Source organism: Onychostoma macrolepis, chromosome 22, assembly GCF_012432095.1.
Source record: "Onychostoma macrolepis isolate SWU-2019 chromosome 22, ASM1243209v1, whole genome shotgun sequence".
Lineage (NCBI taxonomy): Eukaryota > Metazoa > Chordata > Actinopteri > Cypriniformes > Cyprinidae > Onychostoma > Onychostoma macrolepis.
In genome coordinates, this window is record NC_081176.1 from 14328426 (window position 1) to 14344312 (window position 15887).

The 15887-nt window shown below is 34.2% G+C and overlaps 2 protein-coding genes across 4 annotated transcripts; one reads left to right on the plus strand and one right to left on the minus strand.

The window, feature by feature from the left end:
- Positions 1-88: 88 nt before the first annotated feature.
- LOC131530678 (transmembrane reductase CYB561D2) lies at positions 89-2910 on the minus strand. Its single transcript, XM_058761084.1, has 3 exons — positions 2652-2910; positions 1376-1413; positions 89-1272 (listed from the first exon to the last, which is right to left on the minus strand). Exons 1-3 carry the CDS (start codon positions 2776-2778, stop codon positions 769-771), a joined length of 669 nt encoding a protein of 222 aa, XP_058617067.1. The 5' UTR covers positions 2779-2910; the 3' UTR covers positions 89-768.
- A 1716-nt stretch (positions 2911-4626) lies between these two features.
- Positions 4627-15417, plus strand: rassf1 (Ras association domain family member 1). Of its 3 annotated transcripts, XM_058761776.1 has the most exons (7): positions 4627-5023; positions 6342-6901; positions 8402-8526; positions 12162-12266; positions 14129-14441; positions 14541-14656; positions 14768-15417. In XM_058761776.1, exons 2-7 carry the CDS (start codon positions 6610-6612, stop codon positions 14915-14917), a joined length of 1101 nt encoding a protein of 366 aa, XP_058617759.1. In that variant the 5' UTR covers positions 4627-5023; positions 6342-6609; the 3' UTR covers positions 14918-15417. The 3 variants fall into 3 exon arrangements, with proteins under 3 accessions (XP_058617759.1, XP_058617762.1, XP_058617761.1); XM_058761779.1 differs by lacking the exons at positions 4627-5023; positions 6342-6901; positions 8402-8526 and adding an exon at positions 8645-8775; XM_058761778.1 differs by lacking the exons at positions 4627-5023; positions 6342-6901; positions 8402-8526 and adding an exon at positions 10414-10690.
- The last annotated feature ends 470 nt before the right edge of the window (positions 15418-15887 follow it).

Here is a 15887-nt window from a genome sequence, read left to right on the forward strand (position 1 = left end):
TACGCTTTTATGCAATTAAATGAAACAAGTCTGAAATTGTAAAAAGTAAAGAAATTAAGTCCACAAGCTTACAAAAATCTGCATATATAATAATTTATTCATATAAAATAGGCATTTTAAACGTGATCTGCATGTTATAGCACAGAAAATAAAGATTTTACACATTTTAACAAAGGTTAAATACGTCTTGCTTACAATTGAATATTTTAATATAATATTTTAATTTGTATAAAATTACTAAAATATTTTCAAGTTGTGTTTTAATGTATAATATTAACATGTAAGTTTGAGTAAAACAGTTTTCATAATGATCTACAATTGTTTAATTCAACAGAAAAACAAAACTATGATTTCTGTCATTTGCTGCTTAAGATATTACCATATTTTAATAATAATATAAACCCGTTCAGTCAAAAAAATGCATAAATGTTTTCTCTCATGATCTGCAATTGTTTAATTGAACAGAAAAGGGCAGCCTGGCACTGATAAATGCATACACATCAAAATAATATCAAATAATTTAATAAACGCAATCTTTGATCCTCCCATTTAAAAAAAAAGTGAGTTGCCTTCAGTCATTTTCAAAGATATCGGCACCAAAAATATGCAGTGAACACTGATGAAATGCATTCAAAAATATAAAACGGTTACAAAAATATATATTTGTTTTAGTTTTTAGGTATAGTAGCTGCAAAAGGACATTTAAACAATTAACAATAAAATTAGCTCAGTAACTTGCAATTCTGGTCCAGCTGATAAAGTTCAGTTTCAGTACTGCATTGGTTTGCGGGCCATGTAAGCGTTCGTGACCTGACTCATAATGACCAGAGCGCTCAGAACGGGACAGAGCACGGCCAGGTACCAGCCGGACCCGCTCACGCTGCCGCAGAACCATGCCGAGCACAGTCCGAGGAACAAGCTCAAACTGCCCAGCAGGTACGCCAGCAAACCGGAGGTGGCGTGGTAGCGCTTCAGTTTGGCCAGCGACCAGCCTCTGGCTAGTTTGGGGTAGAGGAGCGGAAGTCCTCCGAGCGACTGCAGCCCGACGACAGCGACCGTAAGCACCCCGACCGCCCCGTGCCATGTGCTGAAGTGCGGCTTGTCGTGGAGGTGTTTGTTGTAAAAGATAGCGGCCAGCCCTGCGGTCGCGCAGCAAACACACAGACCCTGCAGGACCCAGTGCAGGCGGCCTTTAGCTTTGTGCTTCAGCTTCTTGACGGGAGACGAGTAGGGGTTGAACAGCAGCACGGCTTCGGTCATGAAGAAGGAGAACTGGAGGATGGGAATAAGAGAAACACACACAAAGAAATCTAAGTTAAGAGATAACATTTATTTACGTGCAAAACTATCAAGGCATGTTTTGCGTCAAACTCACAGCGAGAGTCATGAGGAACGGATGCCATGAGAACAGACCTGTCAAACAAACACACAGCACTGTTATTTTAGTATTATTTATTATACACTTAGTATTTATTATTTTGAATCATTTTCATCTTTATATTTTCTTTTTACTGAAAAACTAAATTTTCTTTTATATATAATAAAATATATATTTTAACACAAAATAAATAAACAGTAAATTATACATTCACTATAAAAAATGACTGTGATTTTAACAGTAATGGCGGAAAAATGCTCCAGGAAAAAAACTATTAATTGGTTAACAGTAAGTTCCCCTAGGCTACTATTTACGGTGAAAACTGTATCGGCATTACATGTAATTTTACGGTTGTATACCATTTTTGGAAGTGGAAAAAGAATGTATAATTTACAGTGAATAACCATAAATTGACATTCCCAGAATTCCCTGCGTTACATTTCACTTTTTATGTTTTTTTTTTTTTTTTTGTTGTTGTTGTTGAAATAACTGTTCTTAGTTTTTTCTTATGTTGTATCTAATGTTGTTAAATTTAAGTTACATTCGTAAAACCTAAAATGTTGCTACTGTATTTTTTACAGTAAAATTCTGGCAACAGCAGCTGCCAGTTTTTTACCATAATTTTTTTTTACAGTGATAAACATACAAATAAATAAAATATCAATACTGCATTGTAGTTATAGTTAATATACGTAACTAAAATATAACAATATAGTTCACAGCATAAAATATTTATTTTAAACATTTTTCACTTAAATAAAAATGTCTTTTATTATCAGTAGTGTTATATATGACGTTAATATTATACCATTTTATTATTATACAAAATAATACGCATAATATATATATATATATATATATATATATATATAGACAATTCATCGTATCAGTACTTTCATTATATTGCAAAATATATATTTATTTACTTTTTTTTAATGTATTATTATATGCTAGTGTTTATGTATTTCCTGCACTTAGATTTATAATGTCATTAGTCTTTTGGGCACACAAACAATACATTTTTAATTTGTATGTATAAAATGTATAGGATATTTCTAATACATTTTATTAATACTTTATTGAATTACTATAATTTTTGGTCTAATATTACAAGAACATCTATATTCCTGTCAGAAATATATTACAAAGATGACAAATACTCTGGTCATCTACTAACACTATCACTGCAGTAAACACAGTGTAACAGCGCAGCTCCGTGAATATGTGTGATAAGTTCTCTTCAGCAGGTGTTTACTGTAATAACGCTACTCACTGGATCCAGGTCTGCTCAGCGCAGCGATGAAGCCGGTGAACAGCGCGCACAGCGCGTGAGTGAAGACGCCGCACAGCGTCCTGCTGTAGCGGTACAGTTTAGGCTCCGACTCGTGATGGACACTCATATTCTGTTATTACTGACTCTATTTCAAATCTACACAGTACAGCTCATTAACATACACACACAATCAAACCCATTTGAGCTGCTCTCAATCTCAACCAGGAACTCCGATTCATTAAAGGTTTCCGGTTTCAAACCCGCCTGTCAAAATAAAAGTCCCACACGTTCAAGCAAAATCTAATGTGATCATGTAAGATTTATCACAGAATATGATTATGATGTTTAATAATTGCTTATTCTGACTGCTATAAATTGAAGTCTAAACACTTAACATGATTCAAAATTTGGTCTCGTTTACACCGAAGTCTGTTGTAGGCATGTGGCTTTTATTTTGGCGATAATAGTAATAATTTCTTCCAGATTTCTTCTATTCTAGAAATTCCTTTTTTCGTGCTGACGTGGGATTTGAAGTTCACATGCATGTCTTTCCGTCGTTTGATCTGCAGGACATTTTTTTTTCTTCCAGATTCTACAAATGATTAAATCCTTCACAGTTCACTGTTATTCGTGTCAGTGTAGATTTTAGCAGAACTTAGACCCATTCTTATTATTAATAAAATACAATATAACAGTGCAATATACAATTGTATTTTGAAAAATACGTTTCTTTTTTTAGGCCTATTGATTAATATTTTTTCTTTCTTTGAAGTTTCCTCCTGTAAATGTATTTATTTTTAGATTAAATATATTTTATTTATTTATTTATTTATTTATCCCCTGTTTATAAATACTGGGGTCAGTAATGTTTTTACCTTTAAAAGTATGTTTATGTGTACTTTCTATTTGGTTTGATTTATTTATTTAAATTATTATGTTTATTTTATATTATATGTTTTATTTTAATTTTATTGATATGTACTTTTTTTTAACCTTCCTTTAAAAATATGTTTGAAAGCTTGATAATGAAAATTTGAAAAATAATAATGTTGTGCGTACTTAAGTACTAGTTTACAAGTTTACTTGATGGTTACACCACTTTTATTTTTGGGTCATTCATTCACAATTTCAGTGTGAAACAAATCTATTTTATGAGTACAAAAAATGCATCTTGGCATTGACGCATGCATATAATAATGAAACAGTTTATATTCTCGATTAAAGATTTAATAACTGCATACTGAACATTGTTCTGAATCAAAATATTGTAAATTGGCCCCTAATATAGTCACAGTCATATATCAGAGAGAACAGCAGAGTTTGTTCAGTGAAATGCCATGACTGGAGAATCCAATGACCGTAACAAAATCAGACATTCACGACCAATTACTGGCATGAATTCCTGTGTCCTGTGACCTGTTGGCCTTCATCCAGACTGAACGGAGGACAGAAACCTCCTTATCTCCTCCTGTGGGTCTCCAGATCTCCCTTCCTGATGACAGAAGACATCCGCTATCAGAGAAAGAGAGAATGAGAGTTACATCAAGCCTATGGACATCTGCCAGCTCCTAGTGTGCAGCAAGTTAAGTGCACCAGATTTCGATGCAATCACTGCACTGAAAGTTTCACATGGAAAATGGGAACTGATCATCTCATCTGCAGTTTTTTAGTTTCTTAAGGTTATATCCAACACGTATGCACGATTCTGTAGCAATATTCTGAAGAATTGTCAAAAACGACGTATACTTTAGTCAATTCCTTGCACTACCATGTGATTTAGCATACAAGCTGTATGGAGGCTTTTATGGGAAAGTGCTGCGTTATAAGAATCTTGTTTTTGTTCCTCAGAGGAAAGAGTGATGTGAGAGTGAATAATTTTTTGGCTGCTCTGTCTCTTTAAGAAAGAGTTTAATTTTAAACAAGGTCATTGTAAACAGACCCACAGGCGGGGGTTCGCAATATAAAACCCGAGGCTCCACCAAATGTTTCAGGAAATGATGTCCACTCAAACTAGGACAGATCGCGCCGGATTAAGCGTTAATCTGAGTCTACGGCGCATGCGCAGAAACGCGCGCTAGCGGCCGCGCTGGACAAGGTGCGCGTTCAGAGGAGAAACTAACTAACGGCTGCGACCGCGGATCACGAGAAAACATCTGAGGAGACATCTCGCTGCCGGTGGAGGATCATTTTCACTTCAGTCTTGAGCGTAATGGAAGACGTTTCCTCAATTTTGCGCAATCGTTTGCGTGATCTGCTCTCAAACGCGCGTCGCGCGCAGATTACGCTTAATTTGAGACGCCAGGAGCGGATTTGAGGAAACCGACGCGTTTACTGTCAGTCTGACCATTAAAAGTGACTTGCTTTGGTTTAAGGTAGGTTTATCTTCTTAAACAGTTACTACAAGAGGTCCAAATAGGAGTGAAAACTGAAATCTGACACATTATAGACGTACTTTCTTAAATTTGTAGGTTTTTTTTCAATGACGTCAAATTGCTAATCTAACGTTAATCCGTAAAACATTATTTCATTATATTTGTTTATTTGTCTGTTTTTTTTTTTTTCCTGTGTGTTATTTGTCTGCAATTAATACTACACATTTTCACACTAGTTTTTATCAGGTTGTTGTATTAATTGATCATTTCTAGTATTTAAGCATTCATGCTTTTATTTATTTTCTTATCCCGTTGATTTATTTTATATTTTATACTATTTTCTTGATTTGTTTATTTATGCATTTATTACTTGTTAACTAGTTTATGCAGTGAATGCATTTGAGGTCACATTTTTAACACCTAATCTGTATTCTATTCATTCATTTATTCTTTTTAATTAAATTAAAAACAAAATTCATTTATTAATTTAATTGTTATTTTTTAAGCATGTATTTATAGATTTATACATTTATGTAAATAGTCACACATTTATTGGTGCATTTATTTATTTGCTTATTCTTTTAGCTAATTATTTGCATTATTTTGCAAGTAATTTGCCAATTACACATGCTTTCAAATCTAATCTTTATCCGGTATTCTATTCTGTTCTATTCTGTTCTGTTCTATTCTTCACTATATTTGTCTGTTTTATGACTTATTTATTTGCTATGCTTTTGTGACCCAGTTTTACGCCTCTTTCTATTCATGGTTGGTTGTTCAGGCCTGTTCTCTGGATTAGGACAGTAGCCAAAAGAGGTGCCCTACAACAAAAATGGTCCAAAACACCCTTGAGTGCAATATCCCTCCTCACGCATACTGATCAGCCTCCAGATAGATGTTGTCGAGTGGTTTTGTAAAGGACAGATTCGTTTGCACAAACCCACTGGAATGTTAAATCCACATATATTCCCATGTGTAGACTTTCTGTCTGATGTTTAAAGAAGACAGACCAAACATTTATTTCTGCTCAACAAATATCAAGGGTCCTCACTTAAAGAAAATAATATATACTGTATATATATATATATATATATATATATATATATATATATATATATATATATATATATATATATATATATATATATATATATATATATATATATATATATATATATATATATATATATATGATAGTAAAACACATTAATGGAGTCCACTGACGATCAGAGAGATTATAACTGTCCACATTTGCTGTAAACATACAGAACCACAAAATAGAGTATAATCTAATCTGATCTCTGTTGCTTTTCCTCAGATTGAGCCAGATGCTGCTGAAAACTGACTTGAGAGGACATCTTTCTGAAAACTCATCAAGAAACCATCATCTCTTTTATATTAAGACTGTAGGATCGACAGAGTGATCCATGTTTGTTCTAAACCTGGATATGCAAACACATCAGAACCAGACCCGAAGTCTGTCGGCCTGGTTTGGCGTAAACAAGATTGCTCTGATGTGGTCTGAAGTTATAAATCATCTCCCATGACCTACTGAGCCATGCTTTTCAGCCTCCTGTGTTCCCAATATGGCAAAATGTGAACTTATTGAACTGCAGGACTTGACTCCAGATGACCGCATTGAGTTAGCGCCCCCTAGCGGCCTTCCGCCCCACGCGGGACCCACTCTAGAAAGGTGGAGCAAAGAGAAGGTGGTGCGGATGGTGGGGGAGCGCGTGCGTCTGGAGGACCCTGACTGGCTGACGTGTAAACCGGGATGGGGACACGACTTCCAGCCCTGCAGCCAGACGCAGCTGAGCTGGTGCGACCTCTGCGGAGAGTTCATCTGGGGCCTGTACCGCCAGAGCCTCCGCTGCACACGTGAGTCTTTAGGAGATTAATTGAGACCGTTTCCACTGCCATATCTGTCTTCTGCTGCTGTCAAGACAATCTGGCCCTCAGAGAGCGTAAGCCAATAGGAAAAGGATGTTTAGACAGGGAAACGGACAGTTTAGAAAGTGTCTTATGCTGGATAGAGATTGTGTGGGTGTGTGTCGTAAATACATGGTTAAGAATTTGAAGAGGAGAGTAGACCGCAAATCAATCAATAATGTCATCAGTTTATTAATGGAGTCACAAAATATAGCAAATAAATAGCACTCAACATAAGCATATAAATACTAAATTAAATTAATAAATTAAATTACCTTACACAGATTAGATGTTAAAATACATGCAGTTAATTTTAATTTTGGCAAATAATGCAAATAGAATGAGCAAATAAAAAATACTATTACATGTATTTATACATAAATGTAAATCTATAAATAAATTAGTGCTGGGCAACGATTAATCGTGATTAATCGCATCCAAAATAAATGTTTTTGTTTATATAATATATGTATGTGTACTGTCTATTATGTATATATAAATACACACACATGCATGTTATGTTTATATATTGAATATATTTATATATATATGAATATTTATGAATTAATTAATGGCATGCAGATTAGTTGTTAAAATATGTGCAACTGACTTCAAATGTATTTCAAGTAAAAAACTGCACGAACAAACTCACAGAACAAAAATAGTAAAGAGAAAATAAATAAATGCATAAATAACTGCATTAATTCATAAATGAATGCTTTAGCAACCACCTAAAACAATTTAGCAACTAGCCAGAATACCTTAGCAATTCTCTGGACTGGCAACATCCCAGAATATATTTTGGTGTTGAATCAGTGAGACTTGCAAGCACTACCCGCATTTTCTTCAGAAAAGGTAAAAATATAGTTTTCTCTGTTTTCTCTTTCTTCATAATAGGTGATCAAATATTAAAACGATCATAAACAGCATTGTTTTTATACTTCCTAAGGCCTTGAGAAAAATGGGTCAGTCAAATCTAGACCACAGATGAATGACTTATTCATCATATAACCCAGAATATACATCAGCATGACCAGCAGGCGGCGCTGTACATTCATTCATGATGAACCAGACTGTTCTTGGCTGGAAACGCTTGACCTCTCTTACAAAGGTTCAGTTTGTGCCACCAGAAAATAGACTTTTGATCTCTTAAACTGTGGCTCTGTGAATGGAGAACTGTATTTAAAGGGACAGTCACCCAAAAATTTTAATTCTGTCATCATTACTCACCCTCACATTTCAAACAAGTATGAGTTTCTTTCTTCTGTTGAACACAAAAGAAGATGTTTTGAAAAATGTTGGCAACCAAACAGCTGACGGTAGCCATTGGCTTTCACAGTATTATTTTCCATACTGTAGAAGTCAATGGGTACCGTCAACAGTTTCTTTACTCATATTCTTCAAAAATTTGTGGTTTCGGTTTGTGAATGAACGTTTGTGTTTTTTTAGACTGTAATTACACTTGTCACTACCGCTGTCAACCCTTCATTCAACTGGACTGCAGCTTGAACTGCGACGCCGTCAGCGAACAGCTAAACTACTGCGAGGACACGATCGAGACGGACACTAATGTGGTGAGCGAACTACTAACACTACTAGAGAGGAGAGTTTACCAGTAAATTTAAATCAGAGACGTGCGCAGGCGTTACATTTAAATGTAATTAAATTGTTCCACCCTGTCATCTGTTGCTAGACGTAGATCAGCGTCTCGATGCACCATATGCCATCAGTGTGGGTTTATTACCGTCCTACACACACCGTGACGTGCGCAATTTACGACAGCGCCGCAGAGGAGCAGCTGCTTACATTTTAGCATTTGAAATGTAAATACATCAACTTTCCTGACTTCTTAGATTTATTTCGTTTTCTGAAAATGTGGAATTTATTAACCATGTCTGTATATTTTAAGTTGCATGGGCTATTTGGTTTATAATTAGCTATTATTTACATAATAATGGAAGATTATAGTCACAGTGAAGGAGTGATCTGCCATTGATTTTCAGTGTAAGTGAGTGTGTGTTGAGAGTGATACGGGGGAGGGTGGAGGACTGACAGCTGGGTGAATGAACTAATCAGCTCAAGTCAATGGTGCTTCACAATGGAGCTCTTATCTAATTACAAATGTGCAAATCATCTTAAAATCTCATTTGGTCACGCAACATTTGCGTGATGGTCTTTCTTATACTTTTAATCCTTTTAAATACACACAAGATTTTTCCAGCAGCACAATTTTTGCAGATGGCACTGGATATATGAAATATTTATATATGTGTATATCCTCCTGAAACCCAGCAATTATGCCTATAATAATAATAATAATAATAATAATAATAATAATAATATTAATTATTGTTATTTTTGTTGTTATATACATTTGATATGCATAATAATGTAAAATACATTCATACTATTATTTAATATTATAAGTGTATTATTTAATGTAAATATTAATTACATGTAATGTTTATTTCATTATTTTATAATTCTATGTAAATTATATTAGTCATTTTCAGCAGTAGTGTTAAAGTGATTTGTTTGTTTGTTGCACAGCTTTTCTGTCATCAAATGTTTGTTAATTGGTAATATTGGATATAATAATAATTATTATTATTATTGATATATAAGTATTATTTATTTATTGTTGTTGTTGTTATTATTAAATACCTTTTATATACATAAGAGTATAAACCTATTTACATTTTTATTTCAAATACATTAATACTATTATTTACTATTTTAAATGTTCTATTTAAAATAAATGTTATATATTTGTTTAACAAATATTACTGTATGCAATTATTTTTATAATTCATGTATAATTATATGTAGATGTAATAATATTTTTATTTGCCCACTGTAGTGACATTGTTTATTGCATGGCTTTTTGTCATACTAAATGTTTGCATGTGAATTGGTAATATTGTAGATAATAATAATTTTAATAATTGTTATTATTATTACTAATATACATTTTATATGCTTAATAATGTATATGTATTTAAAGTACCTCTATTATTAACTATTATAAATGTACTATTTAAAATAAATGTTATATCTTTAGAAACATTACATGTTACGAGGCTATATGTAATTTTTGAAATTGCTATTATTGGATATAACAACAATAATAATAATAATTATTATTATTATTATTTAAAATATATTTATACTATTATGTACTATTATAAACAAACTATTTAAAATTATATCTAATATATTATATAATATGTATCAAATATTACATGTTACTGTATGTATTTTTTATAATAATTATATCATTAGATGTAGGTGTAATTATATTTTTATTGGTTAGAAAATATTTAGAAACGAAATTTTATACATGTTTTAAACAGCAAACTATCTTCCATTGTTCTGCGGGGTTTCAGGGGGAGGGGCAAGACTGAATTGGGGGAGGGGCTTGTGTGCTGTAAACTTACCCCGAGGGGCGGGGCTCAGCGGAAGGGTGGGGTTTCGAATCACGCCTAACGGTTGCGTCCCGGTTGCACGAGGTCGGTCAGACAGCCACATCATCCTCCTCTGACACAGCGGAAGCTCTCACACAGTCCCGGTTCGCTCGGTGTCGGTGTGATAATAATGACGGACTGCGAGCGGTTGGACATGACTTGGGGCAGCAGCGCGAGCAGCGGATACTGCAGCCAGAGCGACTCCGAGCACGAGCTCGAGCTGTTCTACACCGCGCGCACCTCGCTCAGAAAGACCAAAAGACGCAAAGAAAAAGTAAGACAGCGGTTAATGGTCATACAGAATACAATATTAACCGTCAGTGTGTGTTATATTGGCGTTTTTGGGCGGCTTCGCGACTTAATAGTCCAGTTTGAAAGGGTGAAACTGAACTAACGTAACGGAAATCCAATGCGTGCGCGCGTGCGTGCGTGTTTATTTTAAATGATGCTTACATCTAACGTTACTCACGAACTCGAGAACAAGTTTAAGTAATGTATAGAATTATTAAAAAGTATAATCAGTAGTTTGAATCTAATTATATGTAATTTTTACATATTTATTGTTTTCTTATATAATGTTTTAAACTTTATTTATTTGTGTGTGTGCGCGCGCGCTGGGGTGTTTCCTCTTCTTTAGATGATGTCATGCTGAGTAGCTCTTAACGTGATTATTTAACAATAAAGGCTTGATTCTTAATTAAACCTTCATTACTATTCATGAAACCAGCTTTTTTATTCAGAGATAAAACTGGACCAGATTTATTTTTATTTATGTGACTTCAGTGAAACACTTAAGTTATGTGTTATTTTTTTATTGGTGCAAAGCTCCAAATTGTACATTATTTGTGGATAATTTGTCTTATGCATTTATAAATATTGTAAATTTATTTTTAAAATAGGCTGTAATGTTTAGATTAAAACAGTAATTTTATTTATTATAGGCCTATATTACGTGTTTATTATATTATTAAATGACATATTTATTAACTAATTAAATTAGTATTTCAATTTATATGGTACTTTTCATAGTACAGCTTTACACACACACACACAAAAAAAAAGATATACCATAACCATACAAATGTAAAAAGGACCAAATAAATTGAATTTTAAAAATATTTAAATATTAACTTGTTAATTTAAGTAGTTATTACATATAATAAATTACATAAGACAAAATTGCTGGCTCTCAAATGTAGGAATAATTTTTTCCCCCACAAATTTAGGAAGATTTCATACATGTGAAGTTTTAGAGGTAATGGACTGACTGGAATCTGAAAGCATTTAGAGTCGACATGAATGTGAGTGTGTGTATGAGTTAGTGTGGAACAATGTGTGTGTGTGTGTTTCCACTTCCTGTCTGCTATTTCTGGATGAGGGAGGGTTGTTTTCTCTGTGAGTCGTGGGTAAAGGCATCCAGCTGGATCTGAAAGACTATTTCAAACCCACTTTATGCCTCAGATTGCGATTGTTCTGCTCTTCAAACACAACCAGCTATTGTTGTTCAATAGAGTTGCATAAAAGTCAGACTGTTTTTGTCAAAGTTCTTCTAAATCAGATCCTTGTTGATTTGTCTCAGAAAAACCCATAAATATAAGTGTTTAGGACAAATGATCGAGTTTTCACATCATCTCTGTTTATTATATATCTTAAAGAATACATCAGCCAATCTGAGTGTCTTGAGGTTTCTTTGCCGCCCTCATGTGGTCATGTGATGCATCTCACACTGTCCTCTTGTCCCACAGGATGAGCCAGTGGACTGCAGGAAACAGGAGCTGTCCCTCAGTGAAATACAACAGAAAGTGAAAGAATACAACGCTCAGGTCAACAGTAACCTCTTCATGGTTCTGGTAAGCAGCGTATGAAATACCGAATTGAGCAATTATGATATCGTACCGTTTGCAAAATAATATATACCGGTATTTTTCCAGTCCCGGTATACCGCGCATCCCTAAATGATACATTTAAGTACTGATTAATATTAATTAACTACATGTACTTACTGTATGGTTAGGGTTTGGATTAGGGTTCGGTTTAAGGCCCGTTCACACCAAGCACGATAACTATAGACTTTTTTCTGAACGCGGAAGTCTCCCCTGATTAGAACGGTGCTTTACATTTCCGGTTTCTAGTCACATTTAGCTACATATTTTCAGAGCCGATAATATAATGTGAAACCGAAAGTCATTTTAAAAAATCATGTGGCGCCATGTTTCATCACTTTACAGTGACTTTTTGCAGTAAAGGACCAGTCATAGTTCAATGAGTGGGAAGATGACATGAAGCGACGCGAGGTTAGCTGCATTGAAAACAGATGAGTGCACATACAGCTCCCGATCGGGGCGAAGTTCATGGGATTGATGAACACCGAATCATACACAGAATGATAAGAGCAAACATTATTTTAACATATATTATTATTTCACACTCAGTATTTTAACTTAAGCGCTGCAAGCCATATATACAGTGCCTAACAAGACGGATTTTCTGATACGCAAAACAAGTACTTTAAAGGAATTCCTTAGCTTACTGCCGTTACTGTGGCAGCCAACAACAGCACAGCAACCCTCCGCACATTTTTATATGTAGTTATATTGAAGAAGTTTCAATTCAGTTAATGTTGTTTTTTTTTACCCCGTTTTAACGGATTTCTATGGAGACCGGAACACGAGAGCACCCAAACGGAAGTTAGAATCCATAGTTTTTATATTTTTATAGTTATCGTTCTTGGTGTGAACGGGGCTTTAGGGTTACTTGCATGTAATTATGCAAAATTATTGTTATTGTAATAACAAGTACATGCCATCTGTACTTAAAATAAGGTGTTACCTAAATATATCATACTGTTTCTTTTTGCCGTTTGTTAATTTAAAATGTGAAATATTATCAAAATTATATTTATATATTCTAACAAATAAAATGTGACAAGTAATTTTGAGTAATTTTAGTAATCTAGAAATTGTTATATATAAAATCTTTAATTTATTATATAATTTATTAGTTTATATAATAACAACATTTATAAAAATATGTATATTTATGTTTATAAAAATTTAATAATATAAAATTATAATATAATTATAATTATATATAGTAATGTGACATATTACCATATATATATCCTTTATGTATGCATATACAGTTTATTCTACCAAATAAAAAATTTGTTTAATTTTATTTAAATATAAAATAATTATATTATATAATATAGAATACTTTTTCTTATATATAAAATACATAATTTATTTTAAAAATAGTAATACATAATATATAAAGTGTGTATTTATATATTTATAAATTATAATTTATTATATAATCCATTCGTTTATATAATCACAAAATTTATATATATATGTTTATAAATTTATAAAATTGTATTTATTACTTTTTGCAATATAATAAAACAATTATACATAATATTAAAATATACATAATGTTATTATATATCTATATAAGTGATGCTTAGATTATAATTATATTAATAATACATAATGTATTATACATTATATTATTGTATGTATATATTTATTTGTGGTGTTTGAATTGTAATCATTGTTATAATACATAAATGTAATATATAAATATAATATAAGAATATACATAGTATTATATTAGTTACACTTATATATATATTATATATATTTGTGGTATTTGTTGTAAGTATTAAGCTTCAGAGTGTAACTGTAAAAATGTTTCTGGTCCTCCCCATCAGAACCGTGATGGATCTTACACTGGCTTCATAAAAGTCCAGTTCAAGCTGGCCCGACCCGTGTCTCTCCCTCCTCCACGGAGCACGTCCTCCTCCTCCTCCTCCTCCTCCTCGGGACAGGATGGCGGTTGTCGGGAAGACAAAGCACTGAAGCGCCGCACCTCATTCTACCTGCCCAGAGACACGGTCAAACACCTGCACATCAGCTCCAGCACGCGGGCCAGAGAGGTCATCGAAGCACTGCTGAGGAAGTTCACCGTGGTGGACAATCCGGCCAAGTTCTCACTGTTCGAACGCAGCGAACGACAGAATCAAGGTGAGGAGACCACTGATGGTTATTCTGACATCTTCTCTACAGGAAACAATGAATACACCATAAACAAATAATAAAATTCATGTCATCTTTCTCTTTTAGTGTACTTAAGGAAGTTAGCAGATGACGAACGTCCGCTTTTCCTGCGCCTGTGTGCTGGACCCAACGAGAAAGTCCTCAGTTTAGTCCTTAAGGAGAATGAAACGGGGGAAGTTAATGTGAGTAAACAACCTTCTGACAGGAAGTCCAATTTAAATATGCAAAATAGCTTTTAAAGGCACATACGCACATTTGAGGTATGAACATGATGTTATTGTTTCTTCTGGCAGTGGGATGCGTTCAGTTCTCCTGAACTCCAGAACTTCCTGCGCATCCTGCAGCGGGAGGAGGAGGATCACGTGCGGCAGATCGTGCGGCGCTACGCTCTGGCCAGAGACAAGATGAAAGAAGCTCTGAAGAACTTCAGCACGCCGGGCTGAAACAAGCTGCTGCTTATACCTCAGAAACGAAAGAAATCGTGAAGGAAAGGATGCTCGTACACAGCTTGTTACTGTTTGAATCCAAAGAGTGTGTGGAAGAACCCTTTGTCCTGCAGTGGACGTGAGACGGGTCAGAAGTGAAAGGGAAATGCAGTGAGAGAGGAGTAGCGTGTGTTTAAGCGTGACTGGTGAGCGTGAGAGGAGTGTGACGTTAAACTGGAAGAAATGCTGCGGTCGTAGCTGTAGATCCAGATGTGGAGTGACATCATTCCAGTGTGAGCCACAGATTATTGGTCTGTGGTGAATGAAATACATCAATGCAGATTATAGAGTATTTTTAGCAACATTTATACATGTAATAGGGAAAAAAAGATTATTTTAATGTCTGTATTAAAATAGCACCATTTAGTGATACAATACTTGTCAGATATTGAAGCACCCATGTATATATTGGATATTCACTGTTAAATTAAATAAAATAAAATATTTTTCCCCTTTAAGATGACTGTTTTTGTTGTGTGCGGGAGCCATTAAGTTGTAATTAAATCTGAAAGCGACGTTGAAAGGGCCCTCGCACCCTGGCTCACCACCACCTGGTGGCTTTAGGAAAACAGCGAACAGTGGGCAATATATTTAAAGTGGTAAATATGGAAGGAATATGTCAAAGTCATTTATATGTGCCAAACTTCCGGCTACCAGGTGGTGGCGCTATGACTATAATTGAATATCGTCCTTTAGCTATCTTCAGGCCAGGACTCTTACCAAACATGTGAAGTTCAGACATTGTATGCCAGAATTATAACAACTTCCCTTTTCATGGCGAAACATCAAAGTTTGTTTAACGATATGCCCTTTAATGAAAACTCAAGATCTTTGCAATTTAACGTCACAAAGGGCTTTAGATTACACCGACCAAATTTGGTGTTGATCTGTTTAAATCTCTAGGAGGAGTTCGTTTAAATACAATGCC

Coding starts and splice junctions, on each gene's coding strand:
- rassf1 (XM_058761776.1), top strand. CDS start 6,610: ATGGCAAAATGTGAACTTATTGAACTGCAGGACTTGACTCCAGATGAC. Junction 8,527..12,161: donor TCGAGACGGACACTAATGTG/GTGAGCGAACTA, acceptor CTTGTCCCACAG/GATGAGCCAGTGGACTGCAG. Junction 12,267..14,128: donor GTAACCTCTTCATGGTTCTG/GTAAGCAGCGTA, acceptor CCTCCCCATCAG/AACCGTGATGGATCTTACAC.
- LOC131530678 (XM_058761084.1), bottom strand. CDS start 2,778: ATGAGTGTCCATCACGAGTCGGAGCCTAAACTGTACCGCTACAGCAGG. Junction 1,414..2,651: donor GCTGAGCAGACCTGGATCCA/GTGAGTAGCGTT, acceptor TTTGTTTGACAG/GTCTGTTCTCATGGCATCCG. Junction 1,273..1,375: donor CGTTCCTCATGACTCTCGCT/GTGAGTTTGACG, acceptor CCCATCCTCCAG/TTCTCCTTCTTCATGACCGA.